At 45.8% G+C, this 19131-nt stretch overlaps 1 protein-coding gene across 5 annotated transcripts in view; it reads left to right on the plus strand.

The window, feature by feature from the left end:
• Positions 1-17757, plus strand: part of qkia (QKI, KH domain containing, RNA binding a) — a 71194-nt gene extending 53437 nt beyond the window's left edge. The window contains exons 5-8 of one of the 5 annotated variants that reach the window (XM_056590216.1): positions 6227-6314; positions 8841-9263; positions 11853-11966; positions 13320-17757. In XM_056590216.1, coding sequence (XP_056446191.1) covers positions 6227-6314; positions 8841-9263; positions 11853-11966; positions 13320-13336 — 642 coding nt within the window. In that variant the 3' untranslated portion in view covers positions 13337-17757. The other 4 variants (XM_056590217.1, XM_056590213.1, XM_056590215.1 and 1 more) reach the window with 4 other exon arrangements.
• The last annotated feature ends 1374 nt before the right edge of the window (positions 17758-19131 follow it).

Raw genomic sequence — 19131 nt, forward strand, 5'->3', positions numbered from 1 at the left:
ACAGTGTCTCAGCATTCAAGAGGAAAAAGAGAAATAAAGAGGCTTTGCGAGTGGTTTAAGACATTCGGTGAAGGAAGAGTTGCAGGAGATTGCATTGTTTCCCCACCAACCCCTCTTAGAACGGTTGCGCAAGCGTCGCATAGCCTTGGTCTAGCTGTAAGAAAAAGCTCACCGTCTAATCAATGACGATTGACAATAGCAAAATGCAAAAAATTATATTTTCGCATGTGTTGACGCGTCGCATGTATTAACTGTTTTCAGAGAAAGTATGTGCGTCTATGTAAATTCATGAATTTATGTTTAGATTAGTAGCTGTAGTTGCATATTGCAGTGGAAAACTGCCCAAATTAGTTAAAGATCCCATATTATGCTTTTTTTTCCAGGGTTAATAATTGCATGTGGGGGTACTATTAGAATAGGGTTACAGGGTTACGGGTTAGTCTTTAGTGGAGAGGAGTAAAAAATATACAGTTGATACCCTTTTCTTCTAGCAAATAGGTTCAACAAAAGCCCAAGAAGAAATATTTTCCTCAGCAGCGGAATGGAAAAAAAAATGTACTCCTCTGAATTCTTCTCTATTTGTGTAATTTAAAAAATACGCATGGCAGTTTGCACAGTCCAACTTTGCATCCATGTTTGTGCTTACTGAAGAATCCTCTTACAAGTTAGCTTGGGACGACTTGAATCGATTAGATTTTTCACGGGCTGCTGCTTATTTAGTTTTGAAGCTTGCAACAAGAACCCATCCGTTCCCGCTACCACTCCCTCTCTTCTTCTCTGTGTTCCTGGAGAATGTGTGCTTGTTGATAAGTCCTCTTGGCAGCGGGAGGGAGTGTAATCATTTTGCTCCAGATGTCGGCGTTTGGGAGTGAAACAGGGGCGGGCGGTATGGGGGGTGAAAGGGAGGTGAAACTGGGAAGAGAAAACCCAGCTGCTGCCCCCTCCTCTCAAACCCTAGCCACCGCCCTCCTCCGTGAAGTCATCTTCTCCCCCGTCAAAGAGGCCCAGTTCCTCCCCCCCCCCCACCCACCCACCCACCCACCCCAGTTCTCATCCTCCACATTCTCCACTTCTTGTGCTCTCCGCTCCTGCCTTACGTTCTACCCGCTCTGCCTGCCTTCGTCCCCAGGAGGCCGCAGGCCAGGCACTACTTACTGCCGAGGTAATTGGAGGAGTTTCAGGAAAAACGGACCCTGGCCGTGAGTGTGGGTTCGGGTGTTTGTGTGTGTGTGTGTGTGTTTGGGTGGCCTTTTGGAGCTGTGTTTGTGTCTGAAAGCTTCTGGTGTGTGTGTGAGAGAGAGCGCCGTGTTGTGATTGGCAGAGTGTCTACGGAAGGAAAGCGGGGCCTAGCCTAGCCACAGTGTCAGCCCGCTGGGGAACTTACAAATTGGTTTTCACCCCGGGCTTTCATATTCTGTTTCTGCTGCATATCTCTGAGGCGCCCGCTCTATTGAACTCCTGCCCTGAGCTTTCTCTTTTTTCCTTTGCTTTTCTCTTCCCGAGTCTGTTCTCTACTTTACTCTACTCCTTGCATCTTTTCTTCGTTCATTCTGTCTCGCTCATAATTCATGTCTCATAGCCCCCCCCCCCCCCGAGACCCAGAGAGTTTATTCGAGCTGAACCCCCCCCCCCGCACCCTCGACCTCCTCACCCTCCTCCCCCCCCCCCGGCCCCACCCTATAGCAGCAGCAGACATGTGCTGTGGCCCCTCTGTCCCACTGCATTCTTCCCCTCCACCAGTTCACTGTGCTGGGGGAGGGGAGGGGGGAGACGGGGGAGTCGGGGAACGTTGAAGGGAGTCGTGGTGGGATTGGGCCGCCATCGGGAGGCAGCTTTCATCTGCTTCTTATTGGAGTGCCTGGCACATAGGCTCTCACACGTGTAGGGCTGTAGTCAACCAAAGAAAAGTTGGCGGACCGAAGTACGACCAACTCTTCGACCAATCAATAGGTCGGAATTAATTATATTTAGATGGGTATCGTATTAATTCTCTAGATTAATTTAATCGGCCACAGTGAACTCACCTCTACTCGTTGGCCTTAATATCAACATAAGTGGTGTTTAGAGGCTTGAATATTGTTTTTAGAATGTCATCTGTAAAACAATATAGCCTATCACTCCAAAATGTTATGCATCAGTCTGCCATTGTCCATCCCACACCCGAAAAATAATACATTCAGAAATGCATTCCTTTTCATATGAAAGGAACACCTGCTGTTTTTTTTTCTCCGACCAATGGCAATTTGGTTCAAACACGTGCATGTGGACCAACCCACCGACCAGAACTTGACATCCCTCTACACATGTGCACAATGTGTATGTCTTTTATTCGGAGATCAATTCCGCCATTAATATTTGTTGCTAGAGTGTGATTTTCATAGCGCGTGTCTGTATGTGTGCTGTGTCTGCGTCTGTGATGCGTGTGTCGTTGAGCGACGCGACCCCTGCTTGTCATGCATCTGGTGACTCCTTCCACAGGGAAGCAGTGGCACATGACTCACCCTCTCCACTCCTCCCCATCCCCCCCCCCTCCCAGACCTGATAGCTTTTACCGCTCTGCTGATTTCACAAATAGGCCTCATTGATTGAATCTGATTCCTGTGGATAGAGCAGCTTTATTGAGTGGTTTTTTTTTTGCCCATAGACAAGCGTGTGTGCGTGTGTGTGTGTGTATGTACACACATGTTCGGTCCTTTTGGGGGAAAAGGGAAAAACTTCCCTTTTCTGTTCCGCATCCCCGTCGTCGCGCACACACCCAGCCGCTGGAGGGGCGTGTGTGTGAATGTTTCATGGCGGCGGTCGGCGCACATGCTGACTGAGGAGCGGGGTAATTGCGGCAGCTATTAGCTCCTCGCCGCTCCTCATCAAACATTAATCTCTGGAGGGGGAGGGAGGGGCGGGGGTTGTGTTGCCATGATATGCCAATCACAGACGTATCATGCCAACGTGTTTTTTTTAATTTATTACTCTTTCTGTGTCTTGACATTCCTGGTCAGTGTTGTGTTGTTCAGGTGTACGATGCTTTGGTGGGGGAGGAGGAACACACGGAGGGTAGGCGATTTGGACTCATTTGAGGATTTCGTTACGAAATCTTGTTTGTGTAGTAATAAAGGGAAACTGTATTGAACACGCACGCACACACGCACGCGCGCGCACCTCACTCTTTGCACGAGCATCTGTGCTCTCTTGCTGCCACCGTAGCCGGGAGGGCTGGATGGATGATGGCACCCTCTTCCCTGGCGCCCGTTTAACCCTGGCACCCTCCAGATTCATCACACACACGCAAGCAACACAACACAACACACACACACACACACACACACATACGCACGCGCAAAACTGCCTCCCGCTCGCTCCTACAAATGTTTTTCGTGCCGTATCTCTGGAGCAGAGGCCACACACACACACACACACACACACACACACACACACACACACACACACACACACACACACACACACACACACACACACACACACACACACACACACACACACACACACACACACACACACACACTAGCCGATACACACATTCACTACAACATCACCATTTATTTTTATTTTCTCTTTTGTGTATGTATGTGTCCCTTCTGAATCTGAATAGCATACGACCGTTTGTAACTATGCACATACCTGGGGCTCGTGTGTGTGTTGGAGGCACTTTTTATTGTTCAGGTTTAGTATCGTTGCAACTATTGGAGGAAATCAGTTTTAACCTGAGAATCCCTACCGTTGAGTAACGTGGATGATTTACTGTTGGATAAAAGCAACCGCTCCGTGCGTTCAGCTCTGCCATCATTTCCCTCTAATGAATGCCAGTTTTAATTTAGTCCCTTTTTCATTTTCCTTGTATCTGTTTTGTTGTTTTCTTCTCCCTCCCTGCCGTTTCCATCGCTGATTTATCATTTTGTTTAGCATTTCAGATTGGCCCACTTCCAAAAAAAACACTGACAGTTATTCAGAGGGAAGAAAACGCATAGATCAAAACCAGAAGAGTGGGTTTGTAGAAAAATAGAATGGGGGGAAAAAAAGGACTCTTCATTCACAGCCATTAGAGACGTGTTCCATTCATCTTCAGTTATTTCTCCTTCCTCTCTCTTTCCGCCTCTGCATTGTGCACGGGCTGTAGAGACCCCCCCCCCTGTCTGACTTAATTTGTGCGGTTAACAACCAGGGAGGCTAGGAGAAAGCAGCGGTATGGAGAAAAGAGACAAAAGACTAAAATAGGTTATGTTTACCTTCTCCTGCTCATGGCCCTGAGGCAGCAGACAACATATTCTAGACATGTTTTCAGTCTGTTTGTCCACATGCACTTGTTTACCTAGGTGCACATGTATCTGCCTAGTGCTGGCTCATTAGAGTTGATGTCTTGTTCTCTGTTCCCCTAGCACTCCTGTGAGGCCGAGGATTAGCTCGCTAGCATTATCCTCGTTGACCAATGACCCTTTGATGTGTTTAATTAGCTCTGTGCGCTTGTTGCTACGTAGCATGTCAAGTAGCTCTTTACTCACCGCGAGTGCTGAGGTGAGTTGGGTTCGTGTCTTCCTGCGCGTGTGCTAGGGGACGCCATTTTGGTGGTTGTTGTTGCAGTGGGTATTGATCAGCTGTCTCCGAATTGGAGACTACCTTTAATTGATCTTCCGATTATGGGTTAGAATTGACTGGTCGAGGGGGCAGTATGGAGAAATCGGACCCGACCGGACAGTAAGTCAAAGGATTCTACTGTCACTTCTCTGAAGTCATTGCCTTTTTATCTAGTCAAGGGAAACCAGAATTCACTTTCTTTTCGCCCTCTCTTCTGCTCTCTCTCTGTCTGTCTTGGCCCGAGCGCCACACTCTTTCCCTCAGCCTCGAGGAGTCGTCTCAGGGGAGGGCTTAGCTTTGGAGCCCTCTCTCTTTTTTTTCTTATTCTTTTACTGCCTCTTTTCCTTTCTCCTGGCCCTTCCTCTTCCATTACCTTCCTGGGGCTCAATAGAGTAGCAGCCTGCTGTTGAACTTATGAATTACTCTAGCAAAATGGGCTACAAACAGAAATAGAACAGTGGGACACTGTGTGTGTGTGTGTGTGTGTGTGTGTGTGTGTGTGTGTGTGTGTGTGTGTGTGTGTGTGTGTGTGTGTGTGTGTGTGTGTGTGTGTGTGTGTGTGTGTGTGTGTGTGTGTGCGGTCTCTGTCTCTCCCTCTATTTAGTACAAGCCTAATGCCTTACCTTTTTGTGTGTATGCTCATCCACCACTGTGTGTGTGTGTGTGTGGCCGTCTTCACTTTCATTGTGTTTGTGTGTGTTGCCATGATTGAAGGAACACGTGAAGGGGGATTAATGGGCAATACCACGCATAAAAACACAAGGCACTTCCAGCGGCTGTACAGCAGGCAGAGAGACGCCTGGAGCCGTCTTAGCCGTTTTAGTGTTTTCCAAAGACTTTAAGCGGAACATGAACTAACAAGGCCTTATCTATCAGTTCCTCTGCCCTTCGGTTTGCAGAGTGAATCACAAAGGACCCGCTTTAAGTGTGATGTACTACCTGGGACCTCCACAGGGCTTTTTCGTTGTCATGGTTATTGAGTGCCTGCAAGCTCCAGGGGAAATGGGCGGTGATGCCGGGTGGGTGGGTGGGTGTAGGAGGGGGGGGGGGGGGGGGGGGGGGGGGGGGCAAGTAGGAGGAGGGGTTTGCTATCTTAATTGCTTTCTGTGAATAATTTCAAGCCCCTAATTTGGCGGGGATGGCAGTGGGTGCCTGCTTCTTCTGTGTTTATTTATCCAAGCCTTAATTGACGTGCATGACATTAGCCGGGGCAGTTATTGCAAACGTGATTGCGCATGTGGGAAACAAAATAAAATTACTGTAATCATCGCTCAGATATGGATTATGAATATGCATCCTCAATTGTTTCGCTCTCTACGTTTGGCGGTGCTTTTGGCGGTGAACGCGCCGAGCCCCCGTTTCCTTCTGGGCCACTCTCTCCACCACTCAGCCCTGATGCTAGTGGTGGGAGGGTAAATAAATGAAGGAATGACCGATCAGGTCCAATTGATTATAGCCTTCCTGTGCTAACAACACGTTGGCGTGCAGCAGCCGGAGAAATCAGGCGCCGTCGCCCTGATTGATGGTTTCAATTGGTCTTCGAAGAGAGGTGGTTATGTGCTCGGGAAACTGTCGTCAAAATTAGCAGGAGACACGTTAATGTGAACTGGTCTGTTGGTTTTGTCTGTGTTTTTTCCAGGCGGAAGGAGAGGACAATCTGAAGAAGATGCAGCTGATGGAGCTGGCCATTCTCAACGGGACGTATAGAGACACCAACCTTAAGACTCGTAAGCATACCCACCCACCCACACACAATACAAACCCAACCTAAACGCCAGGGCTGCTCGATTATGAAAATAATCATAATCACAATTATTTTGGTCAACATTGAAATCATGGTTATTCCAAATGATTATTTTTGAGTTTGAAAACATGATGCAGTTATTCAGCATTTCTCTCCAAAAAAACGTTGTAACTTAAGAAGAACTTAAGCACTATACTTATACAATTTCTATAAAACATTTAATAAATAAAATAAATGTACAAAAAAATCATATGTAATCTTATATATTTTATAATATATATCATAATCTTTTAGTGCAATTACATTATTTTGGAGATCCTTTGTCCCAAAAATCTAAATCACAGTAAAAATCGATTTATTGCACAGCCCTACTACACGCACAAGAATACGTTTGCACGCTGTTCATTCTGCATTCACAAATGTATCACCCTGACAGGAGTACGAGGCCACGAGGACAACATGCAGATACGTTCCACGTCCTCGTTACTTAACTTGATCCTTATTCTACAAGCCGTCGCACACCGACACACTCCGCTAATCATTACAATGTGTTCATTGGCTGAAGGCACCTGGGCGTGCTTCACTGCCAACCAATAGATCCTTGATGTTCAGCACACAAATCCAGTCGAGTAGTCCGTCAAATGTCTTGTCTATCAACACAACCACTCGCGTACACACCGTCGGACCATCATACACACTATCAGAACATCGTACACACTATCAGAACATCGTACACACTATCAGAACATCGTACACACTATCAGAACATCGTACACACTATCAGAACATCGTACACACTATCAGAACATCGTACACACTATCAGAACATCGTACACGCTATCAGAACATCGTACACGCTATCAGAACATCGTACACGCTATCAGAACATCGTACACGCTATCAGAACATCGTACACGCTATCAGAACATCGTGCACGCTATCAGAACATCGTACACGCTATCAGAACATCGTACACACTATCAGAACATCGTACACACTATCAGAACATCGTACACACTATCGGAACATCGTACACACTATCGGAACATCGTACACACTATCGGAACATCGTACACACTATCGGAACATCGTACACACTATCAGAACATCGTACACACTATCAGAAAATCGTACACACTATCAGAACATCGTACACACTATCGGAACATCGTACACACTATCGGAACATCGTACACACTATCAGAACATCGTACACACTATCAGAACATGGCTCAGGTCCATCTTTCTCTTGGACGCTCTTCCTCTCCTTCCTCCTTCCATCATCCCTCTCCACTCCCTCCCTCCCTCCCTCCCTCCCTCCCTCCCTCCCTCCCTCCCTCCCTTCCGCTGCCATGCGGGCCGCTTCGAGACAAGCTGCACTGTCCCCTGATTCCTGCGTTGCTCCAGTCCGATCCACTGTCTGCATGCCAGTCGCTAGTTTGACGTTCTGAATGTGTAGTGCAGCTCTTAAACATTGTGTCCATCCACAGTCTAGATACCGCTTAATTTACCCGATGCATCCCCCCCCTGCCAACGCAGTCACCCTCGGATGCATCTTGAAATCAATTCAAACCAATTGAATGTCATATCAACATCCCATGATGATGATGATGAACAGAAAAGTAATTTGTTTTAAATATGGATCATTTCGTTGGATGGATTCTGGGTTTGGGCACAATGTTATTTGCTATGAATATTTCAATGTTTGCAACTCCTGGACGAACACGTCCCTGGAGTCCAGTGGCTGCCTTGTGCGCACAAGACACAGCACCTCAGTAGCCAGCTATAGATCCAGAGGGCCTGGGTTTGGGGGAATGCAGGGTGCGGGCGCTGACGCACTACTGAGCTGTCAAGAATGCAGAAAATCACTTTTCATTTTCCATTAAATTTTGTGTTGTGTCCAGCACAAATTCACTTCAATCCATACGAGAGTGGTGGGGAAACTGTCGCCAAATTGGATTAACATTATTGATCGTATTGGCAATAATGATATGATTGGGCATAAGGTAGCAGGGTTTCTTCTTTGTGATGGTGTCATTTCTGCTGGGCATGCTGTAATACCTGTGCTGTTGTCACCCTCTGCCATTTCCAGTACTTGAATGTGTATCTATTAAGGTGATTGGTATGCTTTCAATTATGGCCTTGCTGGCATATTGTGCTTGTGTGTGTTTTTATTTTAGTTTTTTTGATTTTGCTACGCTGTCTTTTTGTGCTGTAGATGTTGGCTTCTATGTTCACCACCATGATCATTGCATGGATTAATTTTCCCTTTTTGCCCCTCCCCTCTCTGTTTCCTCTCCTCCCTTCCTTTGACCTTTCACTCTGGCTATTCTTCACCTCAAATATTAACATCCACAACACTGGAACGTGTCTCCTCTCTCTCTCTCTCTGTCACTCTCTTTATATGTCTCTCTGTCGCTCTCTTTGTATCTCTCTCTCTCTTGCTCTCTATCTCTCTCTCTCTTTCTCTTTCTCTCTCTCTCTCTCTCTCTCTTCTTGCTTATGGCAGCCACTCTTGCGTTTTCTCTTGCAGCCGCGGCGGCGGCCGCTCAGGGCACCCGCCTCATAGCCGGGCCCCCGGGCCAGGGCATGCCCCCCCAGGGCATGCGGCCCCCCACGCCGGGCGGCCCCCCGCTCATGAACCTCATCCGGCCCCAGATGACGGCCATCATGCCCAACGGCACCCCCACCCTGGTGCCCCCGTCCCCCGACGGCGGCATCATCTACACCACGCCGTACGACTACCCCTACACCCTGGCGCCCACCTCTTTGCTGGAGTACCCCATCGACCACAGCGGGGTCCTAGGTAAGAGGCCCTGGGGCAGCATGGGTGCGGCGCCAGGCTTTAGCCAGCCCGGACAGGAGGGCTTGTTTTACCCCGGAGGGGTGCTGGACGCGGCTTCAATGAGCCACAATCAGGACTTGTTTAAAGGTAAATATGTTGTGTCCACCTGAGGAGTGTGTCTGTATGCAAAACTTGACCGGGGGGGATGGGGATGGGGGCGAGGAGGGGGGGGGGGTGTGGTGGTGGACGCGGTGGCCACTCTGGCAGAGTGAGGATCCGCTGCATGGCTCGAATGGACTCAAACACACACATAGGATGGTCATCCAAAGGTAACACCCGCCTTCTTGTTAGGGACCTACACTATGTCAGAGATATATTTTAGAGAGGAATGAAAAACAGGGATTGCTCTTTTCAAGCAGGGTTATTTTTTCTTTCCTTTTTTTCCCGTTCTTCTTCCCACGTGCCAAACGGTTCTGCTCTCAGGTGTTTTGTTCGGACCGTCTGCGGTGTAGTATGAGGGGACTGTGTGGGAGCGCCCGGCCTGGCTTTTGCAATGAGACACGGCCGGGGCGGCGGAGAGAGAGAGAGAGAGACGCTGGCGTTCACAGGCTGGCTGCTCTCTTAACCCCCCTTCATGATCTGGCCTCCAGGCACGGCCAGTCTGCCGGCAGATCCCCACGGATTTCTGCGGCTTTTGAAATTATTTCCCTCCACTGTTCTCCGCAGGAAGGCACTGATGCCTGGAGAAAGTGTCTCTCGCTCTCGCCATCTTTCTGACTCGCTTTTGGTCTCACTCCCACCTCTCCCTTTCCTATTTTCTCCCTTAGCTGTTTTGTTCCCCTCTTTCGCGCCTTCCCTTCTCACTCAGTATATTTCCTCCTCGCTTCCTCTTCTGCTTGCTCTGAATCTTGTGCTCTCTCCGTTCCTGTTCTCTCCTTCGCTCTTTTTCTCTTGTCTTCCGCTGGGGATATTCATTCAGTTCCTCCTCCCTCCCTCCCCACTTGTCCTCGCCTGTTGTCTTGGTTTCCTCCTTCTTACTCTGCTGACTCCTGCTTTTCCTCCCCGTTCACACCGAGTTCATATTCACTGAGGGTCTGTCTCGTCTGATGCGTGGAACGTAGAGCCTCCTTGAACCACAGAAGACGATCTATCAACGATCTGATCCGATACCCAGACATAGCATGTAGCTTTTATCTGAGTCGACTATCGTCCGTCCGTCCCTACTCCCCCTGTGAGGTGCATCATCAACAGGCCTTAAGGTGCTGAGTGGGGCGTCATTAGACGCCCACGTGGTACACCCAGGTGTTGGGGGGGGGGGGGATGCAGGGACAGCCGGGAGAAAGAGGGAGAGACTAGCTTTTCTCTCTTTAACTTGCAGGGTACAACGGCTTAGTGCATTTTATTTATTTACTCTTATCGATCGGTGCCTTGAGCAACACAGAGCCCTGTGGGAAACACACACACACACACACACACAGACCCTGACGGCTGGCTCGGCTGCATGTGCCATTGTATCGTGCCACTGTAGGTTTCGCTAAGTAACAGGAAACTCCCGGCCATCTGCTGCTTTGAATTGAAACAGAGGAGGAGGTCGTGTTGTCCTCTGCCAAAAACCTGTGAAACGACAAACACGCGCACACTCTCCTATTGACTGTATTCCATTCCCTCGTGCACACGTACCTCTGCCTAGCCCAGCCAAGCCTAGTCCGGACCAGCCTAAGACCACCCATAGTCCAGTGGTCTTCGCTATGAAGCCAAAAAAGCAAAAGGCTTCAGACACTTGATCTCTGCGATTTCAAGTTATCATCGTATTGCTTCTTCATCCCTCTCGGGGATGGAGGCTGACTCAACCAGTCCGGCATCTCAAGGGTAGATGTTTCCATTTAGCGTGGAGGTGTGGTCCGCTGCTCGGGGGCCCCTTCTAGCCCACCCACACCCTCCTCGCTGCAACCCGATTTGCGATTTGTTAAGTTGGGTGTTACACCCATAGTATTACGCAAAGACTTGGATATTCAGGGAGGATCGAGACACGAGCCTTGGAGACGGTGATGGCGTCACTGTGATGCAGTGTTTTGTTAGTATAACAGACATCACAAGATGGAGGGTGGCGGGAGAAGGAAATCAGTTTTGACACATGAGGGTGGGGGGGGGCTGGGGAAGGCTGGGAAAGGGAGAGAGTGAAGGAGGAAGGGAGCTCTGAGAGAGGCAGGTGGTGTCTGGCACTATTCCATTGCCTCCAGAGCTCTATTGGATTTAGCCAACCATTCAAAATAAAGGGACGCATTTCTCCCCTCTCTCTGTAAATCCCACAGAAAGAATCACACACACTTGTCTTTTTTAACCAGACACAGCCCAGAGAGCCTGCACGATCCACCGCCCACCCCATCCCCTCACAACTGTGTCAAACCCTAAGCACTGTGGCGTTTTAGTACCTAAGTTATGCATTTATAAATATTAAGTCAAACTCTGAAAGCGTTTAAATATATATAAATTGTTTTATATCAAAGCATTTTTTCTAGATAACAAAAAGAAAGATCTGTATTGTGTCTTATGTGTATCATATTCTGTGAGATAGTATTATTATTGTTTTCTGTATCATTGTGTAATCCACGCGAGCAGTGTTAATAATGTTTTTGAAGAAAAAAGAAAATGTGAATGTGATGACCTGTGCCAAAAAAAAAAAAGATGAAATGAAAAATCAAAAACATGTGATGTTGTTTTTCCCCCTCCTCAAAGTGAATGGAGGTCTAACCTTTCGGACCTGTTACGATCTAGGTGCAATGGCTTCTAAAGTGAGACGGCATGACTCTCGGGTCCATCCTTACCAAAGGATTGTGACCCCTGACAGAGGTCAGTTTAGAAACCCATGCCCACACACTGCTACACTGACGCACTGCAATGTTACACATATGCCTGGATGCCTTAGATAGACCAAAACAAAAACCTGTACTACTGTGTAACGTTATCATGGCCATGATTCAGTCGGTCATTTTCCCCCATATTTACACACACACACACACATATTTCTACGTCACACACACACACACACACACACACACACACACACACACACACACACACACACACACACACACACACACACACACACACACACACACACTAGTTAAATGGTCGTGCGGCGTGTTTTGTTTACATTGACTACTTTTTTTTAGTGCGTTAACTCCATTCCTCGACGCTCCCGCAGCGCGCCTTGGTTCGGTTTTCACTCCAACCAGGTGCAGGCTGAGTGTCTCGGCAAGCATCGTTGAAGCTTTTTAGATTTTATTTTTTTATACTACGTTCCTCTGATGGGAGAGGAGAGCCTCCTGAATCAGGGCCGGCCAGCCCTTGCTCCCTCATACATGATTTATCCCCTGCACTTATAAGGAGCAGGGGAAGTAGAGTCCTCGCTGTCAACCCAAAAACCCATTCGACCCAATAGGCAGATCAGTAGTAATCTACGGTCCTGCCAAACTCTCGTATTCCCTCCTGAAACAACCATTACGGGTCCTTTTTTGTTTTTATTTATTTTTTAATAACGTACACTTAGGTAGCTCGCATTTTTTCCTTAGTGTATGAAAACGACTGCAGAAAAAATGAAAGCTAAAGAATATTTATTTTGAGCTTTCAGTTGTATAACGAGGTACTGTTATTTTTTTATACCTGAGCATTTATACATAAAATGTATTTTATTCCTGTTGATATCTATCCTAAACAAAATAAATATAAAGAGGACACGGCGATTCATCTATTCATTGCACATATAACACTAGTCACTGGTTCCCATTGCATAAGTGAACTAAAGCTCTTCACCACTAATCACACTTGTTCGTAACTTGCATTCCAAATCAAAACCAAACTAAACTCTAGTCATGTATGTTTGACCTTTCTTTGCTTCCGTTTGTGGGTGCTGGGGGCCGAACGTAGCGCTTTATGTTTAAAAACTACCAGCGAGCTCGCTCAGGGGGTGGGGCTTAATAGTCGGTCTAAAAAGACACGCTCACGATGCTCGCTAACTAGACAAGCAAGGGGTTACAGCGCTTACTAGCCGGGGTGATGGTAGCAGACTGGGGACACAACATCAGAGATTGCATTCATTTTATTGTTAAAATGATGTCATTCTAGTCTCTCCTTGCTGACACTAATATCCTTTCTATCTTTTTTTTTCTGTTTGTTTGTTTATTTTGTTTCTAACCCACCTAGCCGCCACCGGCAACTAACACATGACCTTCTGACCTCTGAACTCTTCACCCAATGACGAGCCGCCCCAAGCCTGCCTGCTGATCAGTTAACTGGTAATTGCCTTTTGCTAGCCCTCTCGGACGCAAGTGAGAGAGAGAGAGAGAGGAATGGGGGAGAGAGAGAGGCACCTGCCCATAGTTACCCTAATCATGTTTTGACAAAGAAAACAAGAGAAAAAAGACACAGAAATCTTCAGAGGAAAACGCCAACATATAACAACCATAACCACCCAACACGTTCCCTGTGTGTCGAGTTTAAATTCCCCTTCTTTCTCTTTCTTTTTCCTCCAACCCCGGTGAGTCATATACTCGGGTGAACACATATTTTACTCATAAGTCTGCACTGAATTATATAGCAATAAAGACCAGCAACCCCAAACGCTCACGCAATTAGGTGACCTCACTCGGATCCGATTCCCCCCCCCCCCTCCCCACACCACACTGTTTTATAATGCCCCCCCCTCTGCACCCTATTCCCTTTAAACAAACCCCCCACACCGCCCCTCACTACTACACCCTACTCTGGAGAAAAAAGAAATGGATCGAAAGAGAACACCCACTCACCAACATGTTTAATTTCTGTCATTTCTGTTCACCAGTAGTGCTGTTGTTATTTAGCTCTAATGATATGCTGACACATTCTGGGTGTGCCTCTCAAAGAAAAAAAAAAAAAAAACGGCCTGTCCTTGTTTTCTTTTGTTTATGTTTTAAAAGCATGGCTGAATTGATTGCAGTTGGAGCTTGTTTTTTTAATTATGATTTCTGTGTCTCTGTTCTACTGCTCTTTTTGCTTTTATTTGAATTGTCCCATTTTTTTTTTCCACTTGATTTTGGTCTCTGCTGTTAAAAGTTTTTTATTGTAATCTTTTGGTTTCTCTGAAGGATTAGCCCCAGACATAAGGTGATGGGTTCAACCTTTTAACAACACGCAATCTAATGTTGTGCTGTGCAGGGAGTCCTACAGGCAGTGGGGGGTAGAGGGTGTTTTAACTATAGTATAGTGAGTGTAGGATGTGTTAGCAGGGTCGCGGCCATTGGAACATAACCATAACTACTTACGGACTAATGCAACCCACTCGACCCAAACAAGTTCCATGATATAGTGCCTAAATGAAACCGAGAAAAACATCTAATTTACGAGCTGTGATCAAATAGACAGAACAAGTATTATATTAAGCGTGCGTATTTAGCCAAAGGGTTTTTTTTCCCTCAAAAAAATATATCTCTCCAATTCTGTTATCTTCTCAAAGTTTTGTTTGATGATTTTAGCGTTTGTAATGGTGTGGTGCCTGCATTTTTAGTTTGAATAGACAGTCGAGGGAGGAAAAGGTTTCCTGCCCTATTTGCTCGAGTCTCTCCTGAAGGGACAAACAGGAATTTAACACTAAGCCAAGACGCTACTTAGCAACAATATGTTTATGGATGAAGGGGGATGGGTTGGGGAGGCTTAAGTTCTGTACATACAAACTCTTTTTTTTTTTTAAGAGTTCAGGCTATTGTTTTAAGTTTTTACATCCGCAACCACCACGCCAAAAGAGTTTTACTTTTTCCAAGATTTCTTCCCGCTTCCCCCCCCCCCCCCTCCCAGACTTAGAAGTAAATGATGGGCTTGTTAACGGATTTTCAGTTGTTTGGGTTGTATAATACCTTAAACTCCCTTGTTCAGGACACATAAGGGTGGTCCAGTACCGGTCACCCTGTGTTAGTGAAATCCAACAAATTCACAAATATTTTAGTGACTTTCGTGCGTATTTTTCTTTTCAATTTCCGAAACAAACCGACTGTCAGTAAGCGCATCCACAATGTGTCACACACCTATGTGATGATAATCCATTTCCTTAATAATGTTTTCCCTTAACTTTTCAACAACAAAAAAAATAGGATGTGAAAGCCATGCCTGCCTGTTTTGAATTGCTTTATACATACCTGTTAAATATATATAAAAATGTAGATAACTGTCATTGCATATACAAATACAGAGGTGAACAAAATTAGATAATTTTACAGGGTGCTGGAGAAGAGAAAAAATAAATCTATTTTTGGCAAATTTAGCTTTTTATACTTGCAGTTAAAAAAATAAAAATAAATAAAAAAAATGCTTAAAAGGTGTAGAGGGAACGTTCAAAAACACTGTCCAGGAAAGAACGCTGAGATAAAAAATAACAAGAGATGTCAGAGGAATGCTGTTACCCTTAATATTACTGGTGAGGGTATGAAGACCAAAACTCATACTGAGGGAATTGGCAGGATATAAAAAGCCAATTAGACAGACGCCCGGAGAGGATTAAAGCGATCAATCAAAGTGCCTTATCAACAGTTGTTTCAGTTCTTCAGAGTATTACGATCATCTTCAATAATATCCAGCACCAACCAGAATGGCGCAGAGAAGGATGACTTGTGTTAAAGGGGGGGTATTTATTCACTTTTTAAATTTAATTTGGGACCCATCTTAAAAATTCTTTTGAAAATATTTGAAAGGGATGGGTTTCATCAAATTTTAAGCTTGAGGATGACTGGTAGATATTTCGCAGTTATGCTTTTCCATCACAGAAAATTTGGACTCTGTTGTATGGGAAAGCAAGAATATTAGAACGGCCTCGAGAAAAAATGTACCTTTTAAACTTGGTTGAATACCCCCCTTTTAAGCGCTCCCGAGAGTTGTGCAGTGTAGCTCCAAATAAGTTGGCACTATAAGAGTTCTATGCAAAAAGAATTACCAGTCGATGGACCAGCTGAAATATGTGCCATGGGTTTGTCTTCCTGACCTTGTTTTTGATATTAATTTATTTTCTATATTTTACTGGCCCGTGTTAATCATGTGAGCTGTTGTCGTCCTCGTCTTTTGGTGGCTGTGACTTTCCTCGTCCCAAGAGCAGATCCAACTGCCACAGTAGCACTGCAGGTCAGCCAGGCCCCGTTCTGATCATAAAATGGAGAAAAAGGACAAACAAACTAAAAATCAATCGTGGAAAACCATAAAGTTTGGTTGGCCCCTGACTTAGAGGAGGAAGCTTAAAGCCGGTTTCACACCGCCGTGCGGCAACTCGCCGCCTCCATTCATTTCAATGAGGGAACGGCGGTAGAGGGGAGGGGTTTACAAAAGCAGCTGTTGACCAGGAAGCGGTTGCCGTCCACGTGAACGCGCCCAGATTTTGCCCTACCGCTCAGCTTTCCCCGTGTGGAAACCTTCGGTGGCAGCAGAATCCGCTTTTGAATACGCCATTCGACCCAACGCGGTTGTAAGGGCGGTTGCCGCGCGGCGGTGTGCAAGCACCTTAAGTAAGTTTTACGGCCTTGTTTCAAACTGAAAAGCATGTGGAAGGGATCTCCAACACAGTGTTTAGAAGTGGCAGCGACTATTAATTTAGCCCTGGGATTTATCAACTGCAGGCGAGTCGACGCGCCCCCGAACCTAGCTCTGAACAACGATATTCTCACAAACACACAGATTTCTCTATTGGAACAATTAGGAGTTCATTGCAGGAGTAGCTGAACTCGACTCTTAAAATATTTGATTTTACCAAAATTCCTCACAAACACCAATGCGGCCATTGTCTCTTTTCTCAATGCTTTATCCCCGGTTAGGCTGTTACAGATTCATTATTTTTCCAGTATTATGATTCTTATTCTTATGAACCTAGTTAAAAATGCAATATTAAAGTTGAGCAAGAGATGACAATTCAGCATTTGACAGTATTAAGAAAATTCCCTCTGCGATGTTACACCTTGCTGTGTCATTCTAAAAGGCTTGACAAGTCCATCAGGTGAATGAGGGGACTCCATACCTACTGTGTTCTCTCTGGCCTGCCTACCACATGTATGATAATGTAATTAACAGCATTGTTACAGGTTTATAATGTATTTTTCTAAAAACTCATTTTATATGTATATTAATCATTTTTTTTGATGAAATACACTGCAATGATTATTCTTCATTTCTTTATAAAGCCCTTCCCCCCTCCCCCCCCCCCTCTCTAGATCTTTGAACAATTGTCTCTCTTTGGAGAGTATTGCCTTTCCTGGTTATATATTTTTTTTAATTTTCTTGCCAGTTCCTAGCTTGTTTAATTCATTAGCGACTATTTGTTTTCTTTCTTGTCATAAGTATTTTACATGCTTGCGTTTAGTTTCCATGGTGTATGCTGTTGTTTTTTCTTATTAACCTCTTGCCATTTTATTTTAATAAAACATTCTCAGTAAGAATTTTACTAACTTGCTGATATTTTTGTCTTGTGTTCTTAACCCATTCTGTGAATGTTCTACCGTGGTCTGGTTTCCGGACTAACACAAACATAATTGGTGTTTGGCCCCTTCCAACACACACACAATTACAGCCACACAAAGACACCAACCCATGCACACTCACACATGTCATCTCTCACACACACACACACACACACACACACACACACACACACACACACACACACACACACACACACACACACACACACACACACACACACACACACACACACACACACACACACACACAGCCTAACTGAAAAGTGCACGAGGCGATATCCGTTCCTTGCTCATGCTCTCTCGCCTATGTTGCTGGAAAATAATACTCTGCTGTCACACTTCATTCTTCCCTCCACCGCCCCCTCCCCAAACCAAATCACCTGTAACAACCCCCACCCCTGACCCCCACCTGGTGCTGGTGTCCGTGACGTCCCTCTGCCTGTCCGTCTGCCCTTCTGGGATCCGTTGCAATCTAAAAATGCAGTCACTATGTGAGCTTGCATCTCAACCCTGCTTAACGGATGAACCATTTACTTTGGCCATTTCCCACTAATCACTGTTCACGTCAGAGAGCTGTGACCATGTGGTCAGATTCACTCCATATCCTGTATCGGGAAAAGGCATAATGCTGGCATCTGGCGAGCCAAACGATTATTTCGTCCGGGAATCCTCTCCCATTTACACTTTGCCGGAGAATACAAGGGTAATCATGTGATGTCAACAACAAAAAAGGATAAAATCCAGTCTGGTGGACTGCCTCACAGGGCAAAATGATCGAAACACTGCAGTCTGACTGCGTAGGCCTACGCCACTTCTTCCCCATGCACACTAATGACACAGTGCAACAATGTGAAGGGCGTTATCTCTTCTACGTGCTCTACATCTAGGGCTTAAGCCCGGATAGCAGCGTGAGTTGTGTTGCCATCTGTTGTGTTTGTAGAGCACTTCCCTCCCTATAGCCTATGGGCTCGCTGCCATAATGGGTAATACCAAGCCATTTGGGAGTATTTATAATGCAAGAAGAGAAATGGCATGAAGCTCTTCAATGTGTACTGCTGTAAATAGCTTTCACATAATGCCTCCCTTTTTATTAATGGAGTAGCATTGAGTGGGACCTTTCACACACACTCGTCGACTGTTAGGAGATTTCATTTAAATTCCAATTATCCACCAGGTTCCAAAATCTTCCCACTTCGAACCCGTTTCTCCACTTTGTATCCACTCGTCGGAGGTGTTGACACTGACGCAAGCAAAAAATTAACACCATTAATCTGCTGTGCCACTTTAACACACTGAGAAATGCCTTTAACACACTCTGAGGTTTAGGAGTCAATATGTACAAAACAGCCTTAACATTCTTACTCATTTTAAATTCTCTGTAAATATACTTTGTTTTAAAGTGTCTAACAACAAATTTTCTTTTGTCTCATACTCTCGTCTGAAATTAACACTTCTTTGTTTGTTTACATCTTAAAACTGAGGTGTTCTTGTCCTTCTAACCAGCAATCAAGAGCTGGCCAGCCTGCCTA

The sequence above is a fragment of the Gadus chalcogrammus genome, chromosome 5, assembly GCF_026213295.1.
Source record: "Gadus chalcogrammus isolate NIFS_2021 chromosome 5, NIFS_Gcha_1.0, whole genome shotgun sequence".
NCBI classification, from domain to species: Eukaryota; Metazoa; Chordata; class Actinopteri; order Gadiformes; family Gadidae; genus Gadus; species Gadus chalcogrammus.